General features: G+C 38.9%; 1 protein-coding gene across 4 annotated transcripts in view; it reads right to left on the bottom strand.

Moving 5' to 3' along the window:
* The window catches only part of ANO10 (anoctamin 10), a 122,733-nt gene extending 100,849 nt beyond the window's left edge, over positions 1 to 21,884 (bottom strand). For all 4 annotated transcript variants that reach the window (XR_014317002.1, XR_014317003.1, XM_082754410.1 and 1 more), the window contains exons 1-10: positions 21,860 to 21,884; positions 17,813 to 17,965; positions 16,594 to 16,776; positions 15,358 to 15,492; positions 13,848 to 13,967; positions 10,809 to 11,378; positions 9,068 to 9,123; positions 7,838 to 7,912; positions 6,371 to 6,553; positions 1,295 to 1,486 (exon numbers count right to left, since the gene is read on the bottom strand). Coding sequence is in view for 2 of the 4 variants with exons in the window: in XM_082754410.1 (XP_082610536.1) it covers positions 1,295 to 1,486; positions 6,371 to 6,553; positions 7,838 to 7,912; positions 9,068 to 9,123; positions 10,809 to 11,378; positions 13,848 to 13,967; positions 15,358 to 15,492; positions 16,594 to 16,776; positions 17,813 to 17,951 (1,653 nt within the window). In the remaining 2 variants the exon portion in view is untranslated. The remainder of the gene's footprint in view (positions 1 to 1,294; positions 1,487 to 6,370; positions 6,554 to 7,837; positions 7,913 to 9,067; positions 9,124 to 10,808; positions 11,379 to 13,847; positions 13,968 to 15,357; positions 15,493 to 16,593; positions 16,777 to 17,812; positions 17,966 to 21,859) is intronic.
* Positions 21,885 to 24,420: the final 2,536 nt, after the last annotated feature.

Here is a 24,420-nt window from a genome sequence, read left to right as displayed (position 1 = left end):
TATACTACCAAAAAAAAAAAAGCTCATGACTGTAGCATTAGCGTTGGAATTTCTCAGCCTATTTGCTAGACTGAAACAAGCCATTCTAGCAAAACTAAATGCTATACCTGCAGCTATGCTTGGGACTTAATGACCATAGCCTCATTTAACTGGTGGTCACACCTCTGGGTCAATGCCATCAAGATGTTGGCAGCACAGAACTGGACTGTGAAAATGCATTAAATGTTACAACACAATCAGATTACAAATTACATTTTTATGACTTAGTATTATAAGACTTTTGCTATAATTTCACTTCATTATTCTCTGTGTCCACATCTAACAAACACTGCTCAGAATAGTTGGCTTGCATGTTTTCACAGTACATTTCATTCAATGTTTCCCGATTTCATCTCTCATCTTCCACTTGTTTCAACATTTACAGTATCTCTAACTTAAACTATCTATTAGTTTATTGCACCCTTCATCTTTACTATGTATTATCAGAAATCTTGAACAACACTAAACCACAGATCATCCCCTAGACATTTCCTCCAGCTTACTTCACACTCATCAGGCTACTGCTGTTACAGCCAATGTCTCTGGATATGACTAAATATTCTTCCTTTTTATCAGAAATACCTCTGGTTTTGGAGGAGTTCTGCAGGGCTATTTTTAGTTAGAAATAGTTCATGGATGTACTCAACTTGGCAGGCCCCAAACTACTTGGTGCTAGCAAAATTGTATGGCTAAACAACTGAGGACAGAAAATTCTTAACCCAAGAAGTACTACTATTAATTTGTTAAAATAGAGTACAACTTTACTGTAAAGTACTACTCCTGCACATAAATCTAAAAATTTTAAAATCAGTCAGGCCTGAGCACCAGTACCCACAAGAGCGCATAGACAAGCATGGCTCAGGAATCCAAGTACTTACCTATCATTCCTCAATTTTCTCAAACTGCATGGGATGAGCTACATGCTTCTGAGATTGCACCAGATGTTAATATTTTTGAAAAACATTTGCTGTAGAGCACCAGATCTGGCAGCTTTGCTTTGCTGGAATTGCAACAGGACTACAACATACACACACACACAGGGACTAATGATAGGATTTTTCTTTTCAAAGGCAATTGAAAATAACGTGTGGTTGAAAATCCTACAAAATGCAACACAGTTCAATAGTATCCTAAGGCACTGAAGATGACAAAATATTTATTAAACTTCAGAAGTGGCTGATGATCAAACACAGCTTAAATAAATTTGGTGAACTTCATTTAAAATACGTGATTAAAAAGGAAACAGAAAGATTACCTGCCAAACACCAATATTCGCTGTGGGTTCTGCAAATGGGCGCTTGTAAACTCTGCACATTTTTAAGGCATCAGAATATATCTCTGTGATGTTGTTTAACACTGCAAAGACAGCTGCCAGTGGATAAACACATGAGAAGAGACTCACATAGCCAAACTGTAAAAACAACTCCAAGTAATCATCAAAAGTACCCTGAAAAACAGAGCAAAAACAACAACTTTTACCCACAAAAAAAAAAAAAATAATATGAAAGCAGAATTAGCAATACAACTGTAAAAATGCTTCCTCGTGCTAAATAGGTAGTTTGGGTATATCTGGCAGTACAAAACAAATGAACGAACAAAAATCCTCTAGTTAATTTGAAAATACTTAATTACTCAAAACTTCTTGATAAGGGAACGCCAAGGATTTTTCTCTTGCCTCATGCAGTTTCTGCAATGGTAACACTACTTACCCTTATGTGAAGCATGTGAATTAACTGTATAAACAGTTTCACCCTATTTACAGTCCTGACTATCTCAGTGAAACAGATACTGAAGCAACAGCACTGGATAGGAAAACAGCATCATGCATTTAAACTGGCAGAACATTTTTGGTAAGAGCATTGTGACGAGAAATGTCCTAGTATTTCAGCCTGCTCGTGAAAGACCTAACCAGAAACACAGGTTATTAAATAAGCAACTCTTCACTAGTATTGTTTATCTATTTTAAAATGAGTAGGTCTGAAATAATTGCCTATTTAAAGGCTGAAATGACAGGATGTAGCACTGACGTCTGAAAGGAACAATTAATGCAAACAAGAAGCCCTATTGTGGCAAATTTGCAATGCATCTATCACCTGATTTTTGAATCAAGAATGTGGGTACTTAAATGCTAAGTAGTCACATGTAGGTTATTATACATATTTACATACTAGTTTTGTTGTATCAATAATGGCTTTCTGTGATTGCATCAATAATTTATAAAAATGAATAACAAAACCAACTGATTTCTAAAAAGGATTCTGTTCAGTTTGTTCATTGAACAAAGGATAGTGAAATATCATTAACTACCTAAATTGGCATACGGCTATTTTCCTCTCCCTTGAAATATTCAAAATAAGGGCTTGACAGTAACAGATTATTACAAGAAATATAAAATTAGTTTTGTCTCCATGCAAACACATGATTCTCTAATCTTTTTGCTGATGATAATTAAACTGAATGCCACCTCTAGCACCTAGAGATCTTCTTCCAGCAAACAGAGATGCATTAGCAGCCTGCAAGCTCAGAAATCAACATGAGCCAGTCATTACCTACATTCCTCACTCAAGCTCATTTTCAAACCACACAGTATGGCTGGGTCCAGTGGTCTGATGTGCAGGCTAGACCTTGAGGAGCTACATAACTTATAACTAATTATTGAGATTTTTTCACAAATTTCGTGGATGAACTCTGAATTTTAGTGAGGTCTTTGTGAGGGACACTTGGGCAGCATCACTCACCAGAGTGACGGTCATGTATTTATTTGTCCCTGCTATCAGTTTCCCAGTTAAGGCAGGCAGGGTGCAGACCAATGATTCCCTTTACAATCCTCTTCCTGGTAACTGCACGATATCCCCTCTGCTTCCTCATGCTCCCTTCTCATTTCCTTGCCCAGTACCCATTGACTATCAACACAACAGAGCATGAAGAAAAAAAAAAAAAAAAAAAAAAAAAAGAGTATTTTCCTCCTATTTAATTTATGACACTTTATGCAGGAAAAGAGAAGTCTGATCCAATGTCAAAGACAAATTTCAAACTGTGCTATTATCAACCTTCTGTTCTCTCCTTCTCCCAGCCACAGGAGCAGCACAAAATATGCTAGGTAACAGAATCAACAAAGAAATTCAGGATAAAAATGAACTAGAGGAGAGAAGCAGGAAAAAAAAAAAGACTGCAGAATGAAGCTTTTACATTTTAAACCGGGTTAAGGTCTCGAGAGATTTGAGGGGGAGGAAACAAACATAAAAATTAAAATTAAACATTAAAGAGTAAGTGAAAGAAGGAAAAGAAAAGAGCCTGAAATACAGCATTCTGTCAACACTCCTAAGCCCCTCTGTTACTAAACATAGTCAAATGCTTCCCCCTTGTGACAGACATAATTTTAGAAGTACTGTTGCCTGCTGACAGCTCAACACGTGCAAACAAACCAGTGGTCTAGTGCTTGTTTACTCACAGGTATAGCACAATTGAAATATTCATATTGAAAATAAAATTTAAAGTTTTGAGTACACGGTGCATTGAGCTGAAACTGAGGCTACAAATAGACACCCCCAAGGCAAAGTGATAATTCTGCAATTGACCTATTGTGTCCCCTTGGAATATTATTCCAAGCATAACAAGTGCAGATGCAGCTCTGCACAAGAAGCACTGGACCATGTGACTCAAAACCACCACACCAGCTTTGTATTTGCCAGCTCAGACCAAGGAGTTGGTTCTGGGACAGGAGATAGAGCTTATTTGTTCAAGCATATCAACGCCTGATGCCATTCATGGCCTTTGGACCTGTGCTGGCATATTATCTGCAGGCACAGTGCTGGACTGTACTGATCTACCTGTTCAAATCACTACGTTAGGGATTTCTGCTGTGTTCTCCATTGTAAGACAGACAAGCTCTCCATCTCCAAATCTATCCCAAAATTATAATTCAGAAATACCAACACTCCCAAAGGACTGTTTATATAGTTCTTCAACTGCAAAGATTTCTTTTTCCACTTCTCATTTCACTGCACTCTCACATTTGAAAACAGATTTCAAACTCTGCTGTTCTCTACTGTTTACATAAAAGTTACATGATCTACTTATAATTCTTGCTCTGTAAAAATATAAACCACACAGCATTAAGGCTCTCGTGACTATGCTTGCAGCAGCTGATCAAGCAAGTTGTGAGCCAATCTGTGAGGCCTTAACATACACACTAATGTTTATTTTGTCAACTCCTTTAGAACACCAAGTAATGAACCACATCAAGTCTGTGAAATGCAATAAAACAAATTTAAATCAAAAAGTGTAGTGGGGATCATAATATTCCAAGAAAACTTACCAGTGCTGATAAGGCAATACAAATATATCTTAAAATTTTGCAGGTGGTGACGAGGAGGAAACTGAACTTACAGCTGCTAAGTCTTAAAACCACTAAGGGAAACCAGTGACAATTTGAGGCTGCCTTGTTTGCCATGAGCTGAATTGGACGGAGGCTATCATGAACCAAACTAGGAGGACAGACTACAAATGCCAAAGCTGTATTTTCAATAAGCAAGAACTTCCAGCAGTAGTACTGGACTAAAGGGTTGGTCTCTTCTACCTGCTTCCATTTCTGGCCCCAGAAATTTAATTTAATTGGCAGTTTTAACTAGCCTAAGTGCAAAGCCAAACGAAAACGGAAACAGAACCACCCTCTCTTGCCATCCTTTCCCCATGTCACACTGCTCCTCCTTGTGCCTTGGAGATTAGGGGCCTGTTACATACATACCTCTTTCAGCAATAATACTTGTTTAAGTAGCTCCTGATACAGCTGTTCACTCCCACCCCTTTGTGCTGATGTAACTGGGACCATGTAGGTGCATAAACAACAGCACCAGCAAAACTGATGAGGCTGGAAATAACTTGCTGGGCCAACCAGCCATATATTTAGGTTGCATTGCCTGATGTCCACATCAGCTACAGCCCAGAAAACTTTTAACTGTTTCCTAGTTGTTTTTGTGCTGTCTTTGTGAACATTAAGGTGACTGTAAAGTCCAGCACAAGAGATGGCCAGAAATATAGCTGGGATCAAGAATAGGAGAGAAATACAGAAGACTGGGGCTGCTCCAGGACTGCAGCCTCTATTGTGCCACTAGAAACATTTCTAGGACAAAGCCAGAAAGCATGAACAGGCTCTGAAGAACAAGAAATCTCTACACGATGTTAAACAGAAGCAGAGGCAGCTAACAGAATGACAATCAAAACTATTAGGACAAAAAAAAAAAAAAAAAAAAAAAAAAAAAGTTAGAAAAAGGATATGATGACTATTTCAAGCACGATGAAAGATATCAGGTATGCTTCCGCAATAGACATGCTGTAACTTAGGGAATGGTTACACATCTATCCTCCCACCATCCTCAATTATAATACAATTTTAAACAGTCCCCATTCCTTTCCATTATGACCTTCACACTCGTATGTTCTCACCCCCACAGTAGAAACAGCTGGCTTATTTTGGCAGTTACTTTTCAGCTGGATCAGTTCCCTGACCTGATTCGCTACACCTCTGCAAGAATAGCTTAGCACAAGCAACAGACAGCATAAGCAAAGGAGTGAAAGCTAAATGAAGGGAATGTCTAAACTAGAACTGCCACCCAAAAATACATATAAAAAAATATACCCCTAGTCTCCAACAGAAGAATAAGATGGCTATGTAATCTTTACATTGAGAATGGTGGGTAGTGCCACTGATAGGAATATGGATCTCTATTTTAATAGACTGTCCCAGCTAGCGTACACCTCTTAGTAAACTAGCGTATACTGCTTAGTAGAGCAGAATGTATTTCCTTTTGTGCAAGTGTGTAAATGCTCATGTATTATAGGAAGGAAACTCTCTCTTCCCTAACTTGCTGTGCCTGGTAAACAACAAAAGTTGCATTTGGAGGAGATCAAGTCAGTAAGTACCACAAAGAGATCAAGTCAGTAAGTATCAAGAGTCACAAGGTCCCACTCATAAGAAGACACCAAGCTTTCACTTGCAAGAGAGAATGTGGGCACTAGGGAGTCTCCAAAAGTACCTTACCCTAAGGAACTGACAGAACATGATCTAATGTTTCAAAAGCAAAAATTGCTATCAGACTTTATAATGAGAATCAAGCAATTCCTTACTCTGTTCTCTCTTTGTTTCTAAAGAGCACGTTATGACCATCACCCAGGGCCCAAACTGTTCTTACCTTGTATTCAAACCTCTTAAATTAAAACAGTTATTTCTGCTCTAACGTGCCATGCTGCAGCTAACAATTAACCTGAGGCTGCTTTTCAGCAGCCTATAATCTAAAAAATTACATATTCTAACAACATTCATTCAACGTACCAAATAGGTGCCCATTTCTTTTTCTGAGTTGACTTGTTCGACTAATGACAGGTCTGTATCCATCTTCAGAGAATGCATGCGTTCCTTCATCTTCTTCATGTGTCTCTTTTGGAGCCAGTAAGGAAGCAGGGATTCTGCAAACTGATTAAGTATCTGCGAAGTTATCAGCAAAGTGGCCAAGCTCTTAAGTAAAAAAATAAATAAATAAAAATTAATAGATCTGTAATAAATCTATGATAATTTCCAATTTTGTGTGTTCCAGTAACACTGCAAGTTGTTATACTATGACAGAAACAGGCTAGCATAACAAAACTAACAATAGCAAATGAAAAGTATAGCTGCTCTAGGTCCCATTCTTGGTCACGTACTGAAAATAAGTGAATAGGACTTAGATGAGTAAATATTTTGTGGATCTTGGTGTAAGTATCTTGGAAACAGTATAGAAAGTCCAATGAAGGGTAAAGATCCACACTTAACACACACCATTTATTAATAACAGAGCTAAGCAGTGAACTTTAAAGGAAGACAAATTAAGTTTCTTCGGTCAAAGGAATAAACATTCTAGAGCTTTACAAAATAAGTGGGGAAAATAGGATTATTAGCAATTCCAAAAGGCTTAGAAACCTCCAGTATGAAAGGAAAAACAAAGAGAAAACAGGATTAGACAGCACAATCCATGAAACAGTTCTTTCTTTTAAAAGACTGACAGTTCTATTAGAAGTAAAAAAAAAAAAGAAAGAGTTTTTAAGGTTTCTTGGAAGGAAAGGATGATCTGTGGGATATACAAAACAAAAGGTTAAAACAACTTCTACTTTTTAAGGCAAAAAGCAAGAAGAAAAGACTTTAAATTACAAGAAATACCATGAATGTCATGTCAGCTAAGGACATAACAGGTATTTTGCTAGAGATCTCTTTATAAGAAACAGAGATCTAGAGTTTAAGTTCTTATTTTATTCATATTTTTAGAATAAAAATATTTTCCTTCTACCTACTTTTCATGTATTTTAATGTATTTTAATTCAAGAGATGATTTAAACTAACAACCACAAATTATTTTTGCTTTTATTTATTCTCAATTCCTCATTGCAGTCAAACTTAATCATTCTCTTATCCTCAGGAATCTCTCAGTAGGAACACTACAAAGAGCAACTTTTTTAACATGAAGGAAAAGAAGGGGAAATGAAAATTCTTCAGCATCATCTGCTTAAGGAAGCAATCAATTTATTTTAAAAATAGTTACTCATTGATAAGGAGGGAAAGAATTGTTCTACGTTACTCTGTTATGATTCTGCAATCATGCAAGAGCAGATGAAATATGGAAGCCGTATTTGTAAGAAAATAAAAATTTGACAATGACCATACATACACATATATATTTAGAAAAACAACTTAAAAACTAAGTCGTATTTCAATCTATCTTTTATTTTCCTAGATGAATCAGTGTTCTTAGATGTTTATGGAACTCACCTGTCTCAAAAGTTTCATATCAAACAGCACAAAAGCGATGTAGAAGAGAGATGCAAAACAATTTAAGAAGTTAAACTGCAAATAAAAATATTTGTTATTATTACACGAGCAGAAATTCATGTCCTGAGAAAAAAAACACAAAATATCATCTAAAAGTTACTTTGACTAAATAGCTTCCCTGCAGATAAAAGCTGTCTATGAAAATAAATTTCTTTACCATTTTTAAAATTTAGGTCAGAAACAATAATTTTCAGTATTGATCCTATTCAGATTTTCATTAGATAAGCTTAATGCTTTCCTAAAGCATGGCATGCAAAGATAAATACGTTCAAATTGCAAAATGTGAATATTAGAAATACCTGTCATCTTCTACCTAACTTTTGTAATGTGGCACTTTCACACAGGTAATGCTATGGAAGGGACACATTGATCTTACTTTAGGCTGATGACCTTTCCCAAAAAATACTTTAACAAAATACATGTGTCAGATGACATCTCTCTAAATATGTAATCTGTTCCTCAATATATGTTAATTAAGCTTTATGCTTAACCACTTCAAGAAGTTTTATGACCAAGAAAAATATTCTCTACTTCTAAAATGAGAAATAAGTCACAGTATTGTACCTGAAAAATCATAATCAAGTGCTGAAGAAGAATAAAACTTCTCTCCAGATTTACAATACAGTTCCTTAGAGTCAATATTGCATTTGGTTATGTACATAATCTGCTCCTATGCAGTTTATAGTATATACAGACACACACACAAAAGCAATTTGTTCAGAGACAAAGAGTAAATATATCAGTATATACTGTAAGCAGTATGTAAGCAGAATGACAGACGTGTATACCAGTCTCCTCTGACTGGTTGGCTGAATGTTAGTACAGATGGAAGTTAATGCATGAACTTTTTAAAATGCCATTTACCATAGAATTTTGAAAAAAAAAAATAGTTCCCAGTTGAAGCCAGAACAATATTTATTACAACAAACTTATGTATCTGGTATCTTAATAAACAAACAATCAATATAAATAAAAACCCAACTCTCCACTGTAAAACAGGACATCTAGGACAGTCTAGAGGTTACTGTAACCACAACAGAAATCCTCTGATTTACTCAGATATTTATGCAAATATCTGAACAAAACCGTAAATCAGGCTGGGAATGCTAGGAAAGTGCTAATAAAAAAAACAGTTCTCTTTTTAAATAACTCCTTATAATACCTACTTACCACTAGAACCTTCAGGATTAAGTGATTCTGATACGAAGACTCCAGCCTGTGATTTTCTAAAAACATTAGCAAAATTATTCATTAGTAAACAGCAGAAGCACATACCATATACTAGACACTGTTATACAAATGTAAACAGGTATTTTTTCCTCCATGTAGAAATTATATAAGGAATTATATAAGAGGAATAGTTTCTCCAAAATTTTATGGGAAAACAATTTATATTGTACCAGTTCCTCATTTAAATTATCAAGTCAAGCTGATGCAGAGTGTTGACTTACATATTTTTGGCTACAACTCTAATGTTTTTCCTACTGCAAAGGTTTTACCTTTTGCAATATCTTTCTTTCTCTGTAGAGCTGTTTTGTAACAGAAAAAAAAAATCAATTTTTCTTAACATTTAATAAAATGTAACTAGTTCGTGACTTTTCTTTGGCTGAAATAAAATTCAAAACTAATTGGAGTACATTATGAAAAATAGCACTGCATCTGATTTAAAACCTGTAAAAGCTCACAGAAATACCTCTATCCATCTCCAGGGACTTTAGATTAGACCCTAAGCTCTAAATCAAGTCTAAAGTACAAAAATTTCAACAGATGCATTACTAATTCTAAAGTGAAGATTTTTCAGTTCATTCACAATAATCTGACAAAAGCTGATGTTAGCGGAAGGGTGGTTAAGTGGGAAGGAAAGGGAAGTGAATGGGAGATTTTCCATTTCTTTTTGCTATTTTGTCAGATAATATTTACAGTCCTGGATAAGCAGTAAATAAATGAGGAGGCAACACATTAGCAGGAGCTGTCTCAACATAGCTAAATTGAGAGACTGTCACCGATGGACCTTGTTAAGGACAGAACAGCAGGAATGAAATTGGGCCTGACAAATGGAAGATGCACTCAAGGGACTGAACGGGATTTTTACTTTAGCTTTCACTTAATTATCAGTTCTCATGATAAATGGGTGTAAAAGGTGTGCTTAAAAACACCCTGAACACCTCAGACTTAACGTCAGAGGTTCTACAAACATTTCTTCAGTAGCAGCTGTGACACAATGCACAGACCCTGCAACTTCTTTGGTCACCAGCTCCCATGCCTGGATTGTTACCTATGCCTCAGCTGCTTAAATGAGATCTCAGCTGAAAATATGCCAGGTGAAAGTGGAGGTAGGGCGGCCCCAGGAGTTCTTCTTGTTAGAGTGTCCAGAGGAAAATATTTTCATAGAGACATGAAATCTCAGCATCTATTTTTATATAAATGTATACAAATTTATTTTAGTACATATGTATATTATATGCAAACATTCTCTTCAGATAATTTAGTTGGTGTTTTTAGATTTTGCTCTATTATCTTAGCGCCCTTGTCCTCTGCACAACATCAGGTTGTGGATTAAAGATTTCAGGACAGTTTCTCCTGCCATCTGTCTCTGAGCTCCTGTCCTGACAATCTCATCTCTTCCCTTTTGCCAACACTATGGCTAATATAGCCAAAGAAATAGCTAAATCAGAGAGGGGGTCTTCTGCACTGAAGTCAGAGAGAAGCTGAAGAGAAAGGCAGGGTCATTCCTTTTGATGGCAAGCAAATTAAACCAAACACGAAACTGCAGTCTCATAACACTAAATAAATTTAAGAATTTAAAATGGCCAGCTCTTTAACAGTTGCAAGTAAGTTGCAACTGTAAAGTCCTAAACATTTGGAATTCTCACTTCCAATGCAAAAGGAAGAATATAAACAACTTTCTTACCCCATGATGTTAAGAATTCAGCAGCATACCGATAGATACGGTTCATAATTTCAATCACGACAGCGTATATGATACTGGGCACATACAGCATCAGGTTGCTAAAGTGGGACTTATTCTCCTCATGATAATCCAGAGCCCACTGTTCCAAGTCAAAGTAAATCATCATCACGTATAGTGAGAAGTAGAGACAAAGGCACACAAATGGTACGGACACGAGATAAATCCGTAACTGTCTCTTAATACTTGAGTACACTGGTTCCTCTCGCCCAGTGACAGGATTGATACCCAGAACACCGTGGAAACCTGGCCTTGGCTCTTCAAACTGTCGTTTCATCAACAGGGTCCCCCAACGGTATGTCATCACGGCACAAATCCGTTTCCAAACTTCCAGGATCACAGTGGACCAGAGCAGATTGAATGTGGCAAACATCACGTATTTGTCATAGTCCTCCCACGCAAACACGTAGTAAGGGATCCCAATGACAGCCATGGGAATCAACGCAAACGTGAAGTACTCTAAGAAGCCAAAGTAGAGTGCAATGGTCTCACCAAAGTAGCAGCGTATCTCATCTGCAGAGGAAAATGAATCAATTAAGACACTTAACATACATGTCAGTATAATATCAAACCTGACTTTACATGAATTCCTTGGCCCAAGTTTCAGTTTTCTAAATAACACAGTGAACATTATGGCTGTTTTGTTCCTCCTCCTCCCACATCCCAAAGACTTTGAGCATTATTTGTCTTATATAAACACAGACATATCTAAATAAATACATGAGGCTACATAGACAGTAGGGAAGTCGAATATCTCAATACCTACAATATCAACACTGGTTATCCAGGGGAAAAGAAACACTAATATTCTTAAAACCAGAATCTATGAATGAATGGTTAGGATGGCACAGAAGTCACTTGGTATAAAAAAAGTATGTGACACCTGACTTTTGAAGCTTCTTAGTGGTATACACAGGCCTGAGAACCAAATTTGTTTCAGTCTGCTCAGCATCAAAAGAACTAGTTGTGCTTTGCCAGCCATCGAGGAACTAAAGGAATAGATAGAAAGGCATATTGTAATCTTAAACACATCAGAAGGTGCAACCAGGCTGAGACATTCCTTTCAGCAGACAACTGATAAATGAAATGCACAATTGTTGTTCTCACTGAGGTTGTCTGCTCAAGTGTTCTAAAGACTTGGAAAGTGTGGTAGTAATGGATATATTTCATGACAGACACATTACCTCCAAGGAAAACACTGAACTTACTGCTAACAAAAAAATGGAGGAGTATTATCAATCATAATTTAGAAATGGCATTACATAATAACATATAGAAATGCCTAGCAAACCAAGTTTAGAATGCTGAAATCTGTTTTATCTCTGCCTCCTCGGAAGACCAGATCCTTTATGCTTGTATGCTGCTGCTATGTACTCACCAGCATAATAAAAGAACCATGACATCATGGCCTCTGAATTGACACTGTACGTGCACTCTCCATAAAAGACTAGTACATCAAAAGCTCGCTTGCAATGCCAGAATATTCTTACAGCATACAGTTTACAGAAAACTGCAGCAGAAATTTATAGCTTACCATCAGATAAGCTTCTGAAAGCCAGAGGGAAAGGCAAACAAACAGAATCCAAATCACCGCTCCAAAGTTGTTCTCAATCAAAAAATTATTATCAAATGAGCTCAAGTGCAGACCATTAGCATCATTTCAGACTCAAAATGCACAACATGAAAGGGACGCCTAAACCAGTGTATATATATAACCATATCCCATATAGTTCATGGGATTTACTTGTAAATGTTGTGTGTATTTAATGTCAGTCAAGAAGAACCTGTCCTGTATAAACAAGAGACAAGCACAGAAGAAAACCCTCTAACACCATAGCCCAGAGGCAGGCATTATCGAGACAGACCCTTAACTTTCTATAGTTTAGGAAAGAATCTCAAGGAACTGCCAGACCAAGAGATTAATAAATATTTTCATTTTAAACTTATTCAGTGTATAAAATACGCTCAAGTGAATCTGGCAAGCAACAGCATACAGTCTTCATACTGACAATGAATTTAAATCAAGCAATTGTAAACATACTTTTGACATGCCTACAAATCAAAATAGCTTCAGGGATCTCATGCATTGAGGAGCCTTCCTGCCAAGAGTCAGTTTGAGAGAACAGTTTTGGGTTGGTCCCTTGCTGCTTTGAGATGGGTAGGGAGATTTAATCGTATGCAGACTGTTGCTAAGATGGAAGCTTAGTGACACTGAACCTGCAGGCACTAAGCCACCAATTTCACAAGTCATGAACTGCTTCAGGGAGCTACTCAGGGAACACTGAAAGAGGAAAAAAACCTGCCCAACCAGTAAAAATGGGCCAATTTCAAACTCAGTGCTGTGAGAGATGATCACAGTGCCTTTGAACTGCCTGCTCTCTCTCCTCCTCTCTAGCTTGAAAACTATGACCAAAGGCCTATATGGCACAGACCTCCTGCAGCCACAAGAAATAAAACCATTAAGAATCAAGAGACAGCAGCCTGCATATCCTCTTGGGCTCCAGCTTCACTCCAGAAAAGTTGCAATGCTAGTTGTTATAGCAAAAGATTATCCTACAGCTATCTTTGAATCAAGGAGGAATTGATGAAGAGACATCAACTGTGCATGTCAACAAGTCCGAAAATGTACATGTCTCTTTAACCAGAACCTAAGTGCCTTGTTGGTTCCAACATCAGTAACAGCAAGTTGAGGTAAAACAAGGACTTCAGTTTACAATGGCCAACAAAGCAACTTGGGCAGAAAGGCAATAAAGAGGTGAACTGTAGCAAGTAACTGGGGAGGTGACAAGGCATAAACTGTTACTGAAACAACTGACTTCTTGGTACAGTGCTTAAGTTTCACACACAATTATCACTTCTACAGAGGCTAAATGCTGGAATAGAAATTGGTAAGGACCTTTGGTATTCTCACACAAACTGAGGAGAAAATTTCTCCAAAAGAAACCCTGCACTTCATTTGTGGCAGAGTGGGTGTTCACATACCTAGAGGTTGATAGCCAATTTTGACTTGTCCATACCACGTGTGCCGGAGCTTTTTCAACTCTTCTCTGTCATGCAGCGGGAAAATCTGAACTAGAATACCATTGGTCAACAATCTTCTCACTAGAAGGAAAAAGAAGTTCTAGTACTCTTTCCAAAGACAACAAAGTTAGTATGAACAAATGGGTTACGTTATGTGCTTATAAAGCCTAGAGTTCCTTTGAAATAAATCTAACATTTGAGCTAAGTAAAATACACCTACATGTTAGCTAACAATAATCTAAAATAGAGAGAATGCATTCCAACTATTCCTACAAAGACTGTGCTGTCCACTGGAAGAGAAAGAGTAATCCATCAGTTTGCAGTTATTACCAATTGCTGCTTGAGCAACAAGAAGCATTACAGGTCAGAACTGAAATACGATGTGTAGCTTTGTGCAGAAAAGGTCTAGGTGCTGCATTTCAGGAACAAAAAGCATAACAAGTCAAATAAAAATACGAAAATAAGAGAATGTCTAAGAAGCCACTTTAATTTTATGGGAAAGATACAAAAAAAAAAAACATTTTTGAGTGATCGATTTATACTAATTAATAAATCACAACACATCTCCCTTGCAAACAAACCACTTATTTAACAATTTTGTATTTAATTTCTGTTATGGAAAGCAATCTACCTGTGTTGGTAAACCATTAGCAAACTGCTCAGGAAATTACAAATGAGCAAACAATTGAGATATATACTGAAAGGAACATCAATTTTCTTTTGTATGGGTGCACTGGAAGTTACGCATTAGTTTTTCCCTTTTCTCATAGACATCCACTTGATATAAGCAGAAAAACACATCAGCTATATACAAAATTACCAGTGTAAATTCATCTGGCATATATGTTTAGTTACGTTTCTTGAAACACTGATAACTTACTTATTCATTAATGGGAACATGCTTAGTTTGATGACATCTTGTGGCCTTCCCTTACAACTTCTGTTAAAAATAGTTTGGTGGTGGTTTTTGTTTATTTTTTAAAGGCAAATATTTTGGGTACTAATTATAAAAATTATGGATGACATCAATATATGTTAAAATTTATCCAACTGAAAAGAACATAAGGCCGGAGTCTCAGTCTCAGGTTGTAATGACCCTCTGGAATTCATCTGGTCCAACCTCCTGCTCAAAGCAGGTTCAGCTTAAATCGGGCTGCTCAGGAGCTTGTCCAGTTAAGATCTAAACATATCCCAGAACAGACTTTCCACAACCTCTCTAGAATTCTCCAATATTTGGTTACCCTCATTATAAAGAACATTTCCCTAATATCTATTTGGAATTTCTCGTTACACTGCACATTCATTGCTCCTTGTTCCACCACTGTGGAACTCTGAAAAAACAAAGCTGATTAACATTAGTGTGATTTAATGCCTTACAGATTTCTTTTAATTGCAGGAAAAGTAAGTTTTTTCTGCTATGAATAGAGCCCTAAGTCAAGACATTGAGTTACAGACAAACCGCCTTACTTACCAATTGATTTTCCTGGATACAGCTTTGCCTGGGGATATCCAGGGATCATTTTTTCATCTTTAGCTCTCAAATTTTCAAGTTCATGTTTAATGATATACTGACATTCTGACATTGTAAGGAAATTCTGATTGTCATCTAAACAAAAAGGATGGTGGTAAGAAATCGTGCGACACAGTAAGACAACCATTGTAACAAGTAGTTATCAAAAGTGATCAGAACCAGAAAAAAAATCCATGTGTATTACATGACAATTACAGCCAAATAACATATTTTAGCAAAACCTCTGCTTTTTAAAATAAATATCTTAGGAATAAATTTTCTCTAAGTGGCACACACTGGCCACTGCATTTTTGATGACCCAAGTGAACTAAGAAAACAAGTTACTTCTCAAGGCTTTATAATTTCAGTGAAGCAAAGCCACAAAAATAATACTGCAGAAATTATTCAACACTGCCGCCTTCTTGATTGTAGTGCTGAATAAACAGGCAACAAAGAAACAATTCAACTTCCAAAAAAAACTATTTGTTCAGACAGATCCAAGTACCTTTTATATTGAAGATGTGCTGAAACAGACACAACAGACAATGACGTATTAGCAAGACTAACCCAGAATTCCAGTGCATAACTGGAGAACAAAATGAGTTCTGCCACTACCGCACTGGGGAAGGGTTAAACACCTTGCAGGTAGCACATCTGAAGGGAAATGTTTCTGTGCTGGTGCATCCTCAAATTAAAAGAGGAAAAGTAACTATTTTTTTCACTAATCATGCCCCAATTCCATTGAATGACTCTATAGTGTTATTCAATTTTGTTTTATATATAAATATATTAAGACAAAATATTTCTATTTTCTCCAGCTAGGTATAATACAATAAACATCAAAACTGGCTCACAAGTGTTAATAAGAGATTAAGTAATGTTAATATATACTATTGCTTGTTAATTCTGCACTCAAGTTAATCAACCATTTTTTCTTACTTTCAGCAGAAAATTTTCATACTACATCAGAAACTGTTTGGAATACACAAAAGCATAAAGTAAGAAATAAACAAACAGAAGCCACGGGAAAGGACAATAAAATAATAATTTCACTAATGCTCTGAATTTCTTTCTTCCAATTTCTGTTTACTCCCACCATTCCAAGGAATAGAAAGACCATTAAAGATTTAACAGTGTAATTGATTATAATCTTTAGCCACAGCTTTGTAATGATACTAGATGCCTTAAAACACTTACCTGCAAAATCTTTGAAAGTTTTCCTACTGCTGTATGTAAAAGCTCTCATCGAGTTATCATTACATTCCTTCACCAATCCCACATTTTCAGCTCCCAGCAAGAGCCTTAAGTGGGAAGCTCCAACCAGATAAATATTTTCATCTCCATTTTCTGTGACCAATGGTTTAATCAGAAGTTGTGCGCCTTTAAAGTAAAAAATAAGTGTGAGAAAAATAAGTGTGACATAATTTTTAGACAAAGAGTATATCTAAAAACCCAGTGTCGTAGCATACATCATACTGGACCTAGTCATCAGGAGCACTGAAGCTTTATCTTTTCAAAGGCATGAAGAATTAAAGCTTTTTCAGCACCCAAATGGTGCTCCGAATCTTGCAGGTCACCCTCTGCTTTAGCACTGTTTCTGTGGAGTGCTCACAGACAAGGAATTGGAAGAATGAGGACAGTTTGGATCTATACCTGTATAGCTTATGTCACATAAGCAATCAGTGCTTCTGCAAACAGTCCCACTCATTTCAAGGAGACTTTTGAAATAGACACATCCTTGACTTACCTAACAGAGGCCTGAAAGCAAGTTTGTAGCCACAGAAAGTTTACCAACCATCAGATATAAACTAGAACAGTCATAAAAAATGCCTTTATAAAAGAAAAAAAATCTAGAGGTATTACAAACAAATTAACCTAACTTTAATTCCTGGAAGCATATTGGAACAAGTAATGAAATATTCTAAGAAATATTCTAATGAAATATTCTAAGAATCTACAACCTAGCAAAAAGATAATTAAAAGCCAACATAAATTTATCAAGACTAAATTGCTTCCTGCTAATTCAATTTCATTCTACAATATGGTGCCAAGGCTGGTGGACAGGATAGTAGATGGGATGCATCTTCATTTTGGTTAGGTTCACAGCTTTCTCATAATCAACATGAGAAACACACTGTAGAAGATGAATATAAAAACTGATTAAAAAAAATACAAGAGGTTACCAGTGTTTCACAACCAAAATGGAAGGCTTCTAAACTTCAACAGGCATGTGACCTTAAATCAATATTCTATTCTTAAATCCAATTAAGCAACTTTAGAAATGCAAAAGGGAGTAGGACAGGCTAAATAGTAATTACTTATATCACAAGTTACCTGAAAACTAATTTTCTGCTTGTCTTAATATTATGACAGCCGATCCATTGCAAAGTGTTCTACAAGACCATGTCGTACTCACCTCCATTTGCCTTTTTGTCCACTATTCTTTTAGTGAACCATTCTATGGTTTCCTCTTTGGTGCCTTTTGCAAGCTCAATTACTACCAGAGGCCTGAAGTTTGTCTCAAGAGTATCCACGGAAGACCAGCTTTCCTTCATCTTTTAAGAACTTGCTGAGTACAAAAACAAAACAAGAATGCCATTATTAAAAAAATACTGTTTGGTGTCAGCCTAAAGAATGCAAAACTTTACCATAGTGAGATACAGGTGTCTGTGCTTAGCAGAGTGGAAGATGCTCATTTCTGTGGACCTACTAAAAATAGTACTACAGGGCATTTGAGTAACTCTCAGATTGTTGCTTGGGGAGATACTGCCAGTTTTTTGTGGCATGTATGTCTCACTCTCCAAGCAGGAAAACTTTTTGCTGTGTATAGCAAAGTATGGGTGGTGGGAAAGAAAAGAAATAAACAAAAGCGAAGTAATAAAGAAGAACTATCATTAAAAACAACAGCTTGCAACAACAGCCAAACAGCTACCTAGTGTAAGCTTCTCCTGCTATGAATGGAAATACATTATACATTTACAGAGCGACCTGCTCAGTTAAGCTTGTGAAACTTTAACCAAGTATTCCAAGGAAACTTCCAACACCTTCAGTGGATGAGGACACCTGCCATTCAGATAGATAGATTACGCCCAGAGCAATTAAATGACTTGCTGAAAGCTGTAGGACAAGTGGTTCTGTGACAAAGTCCAGCTGCATAGTGCTGGGCACCAGCACAGCTTTGTATGTGAATAATCTAAATCGTCTAACCGAGCAATTATGTTGACTGTGCAATTTTTATAGAAACAATTCTACAGTGATAGTTATATGATACTTCATAAAGCAACGGAGAAGTGTAAAAAGACTAATCTGGTAATTAACGTACTCCATTTAGGGAGAAATAACCCACAAACCAACAAGAACAAAACCATAATACCACAAACTGAATTTACTAAATTTAAAACAGAGTGAGAAGTTTTGCTTTTTTTTTTTTTTTCTGCTATTAATTTCACTGAAGAAAGGATTTACCTATTCTGATCAAGCAGTTTTCTCTCTCCTGTTCCAAGAGTGAAATCAAGTAATTTCCAAGTCTGTTCCCCAAAGTACAGAGCTTGGCTTTCACAACCCAGCTTTATTTGTGTGATCCATAGAGAAATCATGATCCCCGGTATTTCATTAAGTATTTCACATAATTTACTACAGATTATTGAATCACAGAATGGGTTGGGTTGGAAGGGAGCTTAAAGATCACCCAACTCCAACCCCCTGCCATGGGCAGGGACTCCTCCCACCAGATCAGGCTGCTCAAAGCCCCATCCAGCCTGGTCTTGAGCACCTCCAGGGATGGGGCATCCACAGCTTCGCTGGGCAGCCTGTGCCAGGCCCTCACCACCTTCTAAGTGAAGAACTTCCTCCTAACCTCTAATCTAAATCTCCCCACTTTTAGTTTAAAACCACCTTCTAAGTGAAGAACTTCCTCCTAACCTCTAATCTAAATCTCCCCACTTTTAGTTTAAAACCACCTTCTAAGTGAAGAACTTACTCCTAACCTCTAATCTAAATCTCCCCACTTTTAGTTTAAAACCATTCCCCCTTGTCTTTTCATTATCTGATTGAGCAAATAGTCGCTCTCCATCCTATAAGTCCCTTTTAAGTATTGAAAAGCCACCATGAGGTCAGCCTGAAGCCTTCTCTTCTTTAGGTTTAACATCCCCATCTCTCTCAGTCTTTCTTCATAGGAGGTGCTCCAGCCCCTTAATCATCCTCATGGCCCTCCTCTGGACCCTCTCTAACAGCCACACAGCCTTCTGGTGCTGGGGGTCCCAGACCTGGATGCAGCACTCCAAGTGAGGCCCTCACAAGGGCAAGGCAGAGGGGGACAATCACCTCCCTCAGCACCCCTCTGTTGATGCAGCCCAGGATGCAGGTGGCCTTCTGGGCTGCAAGCACTCACTGCTGCCTCACGTAAAGCCTTTTGTCCACCAGAGCCCCCAAATCCTTCTCTACAGGGCTGCTCTCATCGAGTTCTCCCAGTCTGTGCTCAGGTCTGGGATTGCCCCAATGCAGGTGCAGCACCTTGCACTTGGCCTTGCTGGACCCCATTAAGTTCACATGGACCCACTTCTCCAGCTTGCCCAGGTCCCTTTGGAGGCCATCCCTTCCTTCTGGTGTATCAACTGCACCACTCAGCTTGGTGCTATCTGCAGACTTGCTGAGGGTGCACTCGATCCCACTGTCTACATCGCTGATAAAGACATTACACAGCACCGGTCCCAGAAGAATCCCCTGAGGGACACCACTCATCACCAGCCTCCACTTGGCCATAGAGCCATTGACCAGCCCTCTCTGGGTGCAAGCTTCAAGCCAACTCCTTACCCACTGAATGGGCCACCCTTCAAATCCATCTCTCTCCAATTTGGAGACCAGGATGTCATGTGGGACTGTGGCAAAAGCCTTACAGAAGTCCAGGTAGATGACATTGGTCATCTTCCCCTGTCAACTGATGCTGTCACTCACTCCATCATAGATGTGAGTCACCAGATTGGCCAGGCATGATTTTTCCCTGGTAAAGCCACGCTGGCTTTCCTGGATCACCTCTATTTTGCATGTGCCTTGACACTGCTTCCAGAAGGATCTTTTCCATGATCTTCCCAGGCACAGAGGTGAGGCTCACCAGTCTGTAGTTCCCTGGGACCTCCTTTCTACCCTCTTTAAAAATGGGAGTGATATTTTTTCCCTTTTTTCCAGTCACTAGGGACTTTGCCTGACTGCCAGGACTTTTCAAATGTGACAGAGAGAGGCTTGGCAACTACATCAGCCAGTTCCCTCAGGACCCTGGGATGCATGGCATCAGGCCCCATAGACCTGTACTTGTTTAGTTTCAGCAGGTGGTCTTGAACCTGCTCTTTACTTACAGTGTGTGGGACTTCGCTCCCCACCCTCCATCTACAGGTTCAGGGAAATGAAGGGCTTGGGAAGCCTGACTGGCAGTGAAAACTGAGGCAAAGAAGTGGTTGAGTCCCTCAGCCTTCCCCACGTCTGTGGTTACCAGCTCGCCCTTCTGATTCATCAGAGGGGGAACACTCTCCTTGGCTTTTCTTTTCTGAGCAATATACCATATATAGTGATACTATAATGTAATGTAGTGATACTGTAAGCTTTTGCATACCATAGTAATCCTGTCTATTCATCTCTGACTGACAAAAAAAGCTTTCATGGCCAGTTTTAACAGGGCTTCCACTTAGTTTCACCTTCTAGCTCATATATATAGAATCCTGCAGCATTCAGATTTTGAGCTCTGAACCCATGCATGCAGGTATTTAAAGGAAAAACACTAGAATTTTAAAAACATTTCAGATGCACATCTGCACAAGCAGGATGAGTCAGAGAAAGGACAACATTATTGGCAATAATGCACTGCAACCGTGATGGCAGTGATTCACTACGTTTTGACAACCGTTCTGCCTTGCAGTATCACTTCCCATAATCAATTTTATCCCGAATGTTTGCTACATCGTGCACGTCGCGGCTTCTGAAGGGGCTTTTTAAGGTCTGTGTGTTAAAAATGAAAAGCATTAGATAATTGCTAAGCATTGCTGGCATCAGTGTGCTTGGTACAGCGAGCAGCTACGGGACGCCGCTCGTTATTTTTAGCTTTCCTACTACCAACGCCCGAAAGGCGGCCGAAGCCCTCTTCCACCACTGCATTTAGGGTTTCAGCAGCGGGACGCAGCCAGCTGGATCCGGGAGAGCCGTGACCCCTTCCCTTCCCTTCCCTTCCCTTCCCTTCCCTTCCCTTCCCTTCCCTTCCCTTCCCTTCCCTTCCCTTCCCTTCCCTTCCCTTCCCTTCCCTTCCCTTCCCTTCCCTTCCCTTCCCTTCCCTTCCCTTCCCTTCCCTTCCCTTCCCCTCCTTCCCCGTGCCCCCCGGTGCCGCGCTGTGGGCGGGCAGGGGGCGGCTCCTCCCCCTCGCCCTCCCCCTCCCCGGTCCCCGCCGGGCGGCGGCGGCGGCCGCCCCCTCCCCACTCACCGCCGGCTGCCGGCGCCACATCCGCGGGGCGGGGCGGGGCGGGGCCGAGCGCCCTCCCCCGAGCCGTGGCCCCGCCCCCTGGCCCCGCCCACCGCTGCCTCGGCTGTGGCTCAGGGAGCAGGCGCGGGAGGGCTGAGGCGGCGCCATCAAAACCGTGTCCCCAAGCACCCCCTCAACACCCCCAGGGACAGTGACTCCACCACCTCCCTGGGCAACCCGTCCCGACCCCTGACCGCTCTTACTGAGAAGAAATTTCCCCTCATTTCCAACCCAAACCTCCCCTGGCGCAACTTGAGGCCATTCCCTCTAGCCCCATCACTAGTTATCTGTGCAAAGAGGCTGACTCCCACATCATTCCATTTTGATTCCAAGATTTTTGTAGGGAGAATGTAGATCCTTTCCAACACAGCCATTTGTAGCAGAGGAGAACAAAATGCACAACAGGGACAGTTGAATAGGTCGGCAGACAGCAGCTCACTGTCCTGCAGGGCTTGCCAAAATAATATATATAAAATAAATACAGCTCTCTGAATATTTTTTATGGTCATTTTGGATAGTACTTTTGATGTTTCTTGCAAATTAGATATACCTTCAGGTTTGTACAGCATGTACAGATCTGGAATGACTATAGAAATGGTCTCCCAGAGTCCAGAAAGCACTGCCCTCAAGTTGCTTGCCTTTGTGGCTTATGCCATGTGGGCACACTCCATTGCCTAACAGCAGCTGCCACTAAGCTACTAAGGGTACGTTCATAATGGCTTATTGCGTAAAATTAGACCAGAACAAAGCAGCCTGCGAGGCGACTTCATGTGGACTTGTCCACAAGAATGGCACTGCAAGAAAAAGACACTGGTTTTAGAGTTTCTTTAGAGCCAGCGTATAGACCTAACACAGAACGTAACAGCTGCCGGAGGAGCTTCTTCTAGCATCTGGCTATTATTGAACACACACTTTTCAGCAAATTTGGAAATACATTCACATTTAAATTTTGTAATGGTTTTCATTTTACCATGAAAAGTATGGGTCATACTCTGTAGCCAGAATAAAATGTCTCTGGTACTGAGGCTTTCTATTATTTATAGCCCTTGAAGCAAGGCACCTCAGAAAATGGAGATAATGTGAATACTTGAAATCCAGGCATTACACACCGCATGGAGCAGTAACAGACACAATTAGTATCAGCTAATTTGGGCAGGATGATAAAGCACATGGTTTAAAAGCCAGATCTTTTAAACCATGTCTCAGTCTAGTCCAGCTCTCAATGGCCTAACCATATAGTTTATTCACCACTCAGTTTCTCTGACCATGAAAACTCACTTCCTGCAAAAATAATGTAGCAATAACAGGGACATAGATTTAACAAAAGGGATTCTTTAAAAAACACTTTATTCTTGAGTTTTCCATGTTGGAAATCTCTGGTCCCACTGCATCCTGTCAGTATCCACCAATGTCTTTGTGGGTTTTGATTTCTGTCTTCAGGGATCTCTGGCCTTCTTGGCTTGACATCTGCTCTCTGATACCTTCTTCACTTTTGAACTTTCAGTAAGGACTTTCTAATACCCAATTACTTTGGCCCTGTGCTTAGAGTCGTTCAAAATCAATGTATTTTCTGATAGCAAAGTCATTGTTCTACTTGATCGGGTCATTTAATGTCAGTATTCCTTGACAGTCTGTCATATTTCTCAAATGCCATCTATCCACTAGGTGTCACATTCTTGCTATGCAATGAATTCTTGCTAGCACACTATCAGTTTCTTTCTAAAAGGTTCACGTTCTGCTAACCATGCATAAAGGTTAGCACATAATCCGATGGTCGCCAAAGTAAAATAGGATTCATAAATAGATGGTGGGTGTGCCTGTATGTGCATAGTAATCTGCATACACGTACACTGCTGACGCAGTGGAAACAGACTGACCATGATGGCAAAAGCAAATTACCTTGTGCCAACTAAATTGTGTTGTAGTAACTAGGCTGTTTCCATTAGGATTAGTTAATTTAAAGATGGATCAGGTTTGCCCACCCTAAATTGCCAACTGCACTATAATTAGAGTTAAATACAAATCCCAAGCTTGCGTCCATCAGTTGCTGTAGTCCAGTATTGTGATTGTTAGCTGATTATAGCATTTTCATGGTCTGCCTCTGTCAGCCACAAAGCAGACTATAGCCACAGTGTAATGGATAAGCTGTAGTAAAGTAGAAAAAAAATAAAAAATAAAAATAAAATAAAAAAGAGGAAAAAAGAGTGAGAGAGAGAGACAAAATAAAATCCATCAAAATTTCAAGAGAGGAGCTTATTTTTATTCTGTGGTTGTCTCTCTTCACCTTGGACTAATAATTAACACAGTACTTAACTAAATTAAGAAGCCATTCACAGTGAAGTAAAATTCTCATTTATACCTGGTTGAAACTGTGATCACATTTTGGGTATAGTTCAGTAGCTATCTGTACCCAACATTACTATTTCTTTCTATTTGTGCCTTCATTGCCAGCTCCAAGGCTCTGCCCCATACTTCCGCCAATTCAGGCACCCATCAGATCTTTCTCTGAGCCCATTCAATTT

This window comes from Aythya marila, assembly GCF_965140915.1.
Source record: "Aythya marila genome assembly, chromosome: 2".
Taxonomy (NCBI): domain Eukaryota; kingdom Metazoa; phylum Chordata; class Aves; order Anseriformes; family Anatidae; genus Aythya; species Aythya marila.
This window is presented reverse-complemented; position numbering and strand designations above follow the sequence as displayed.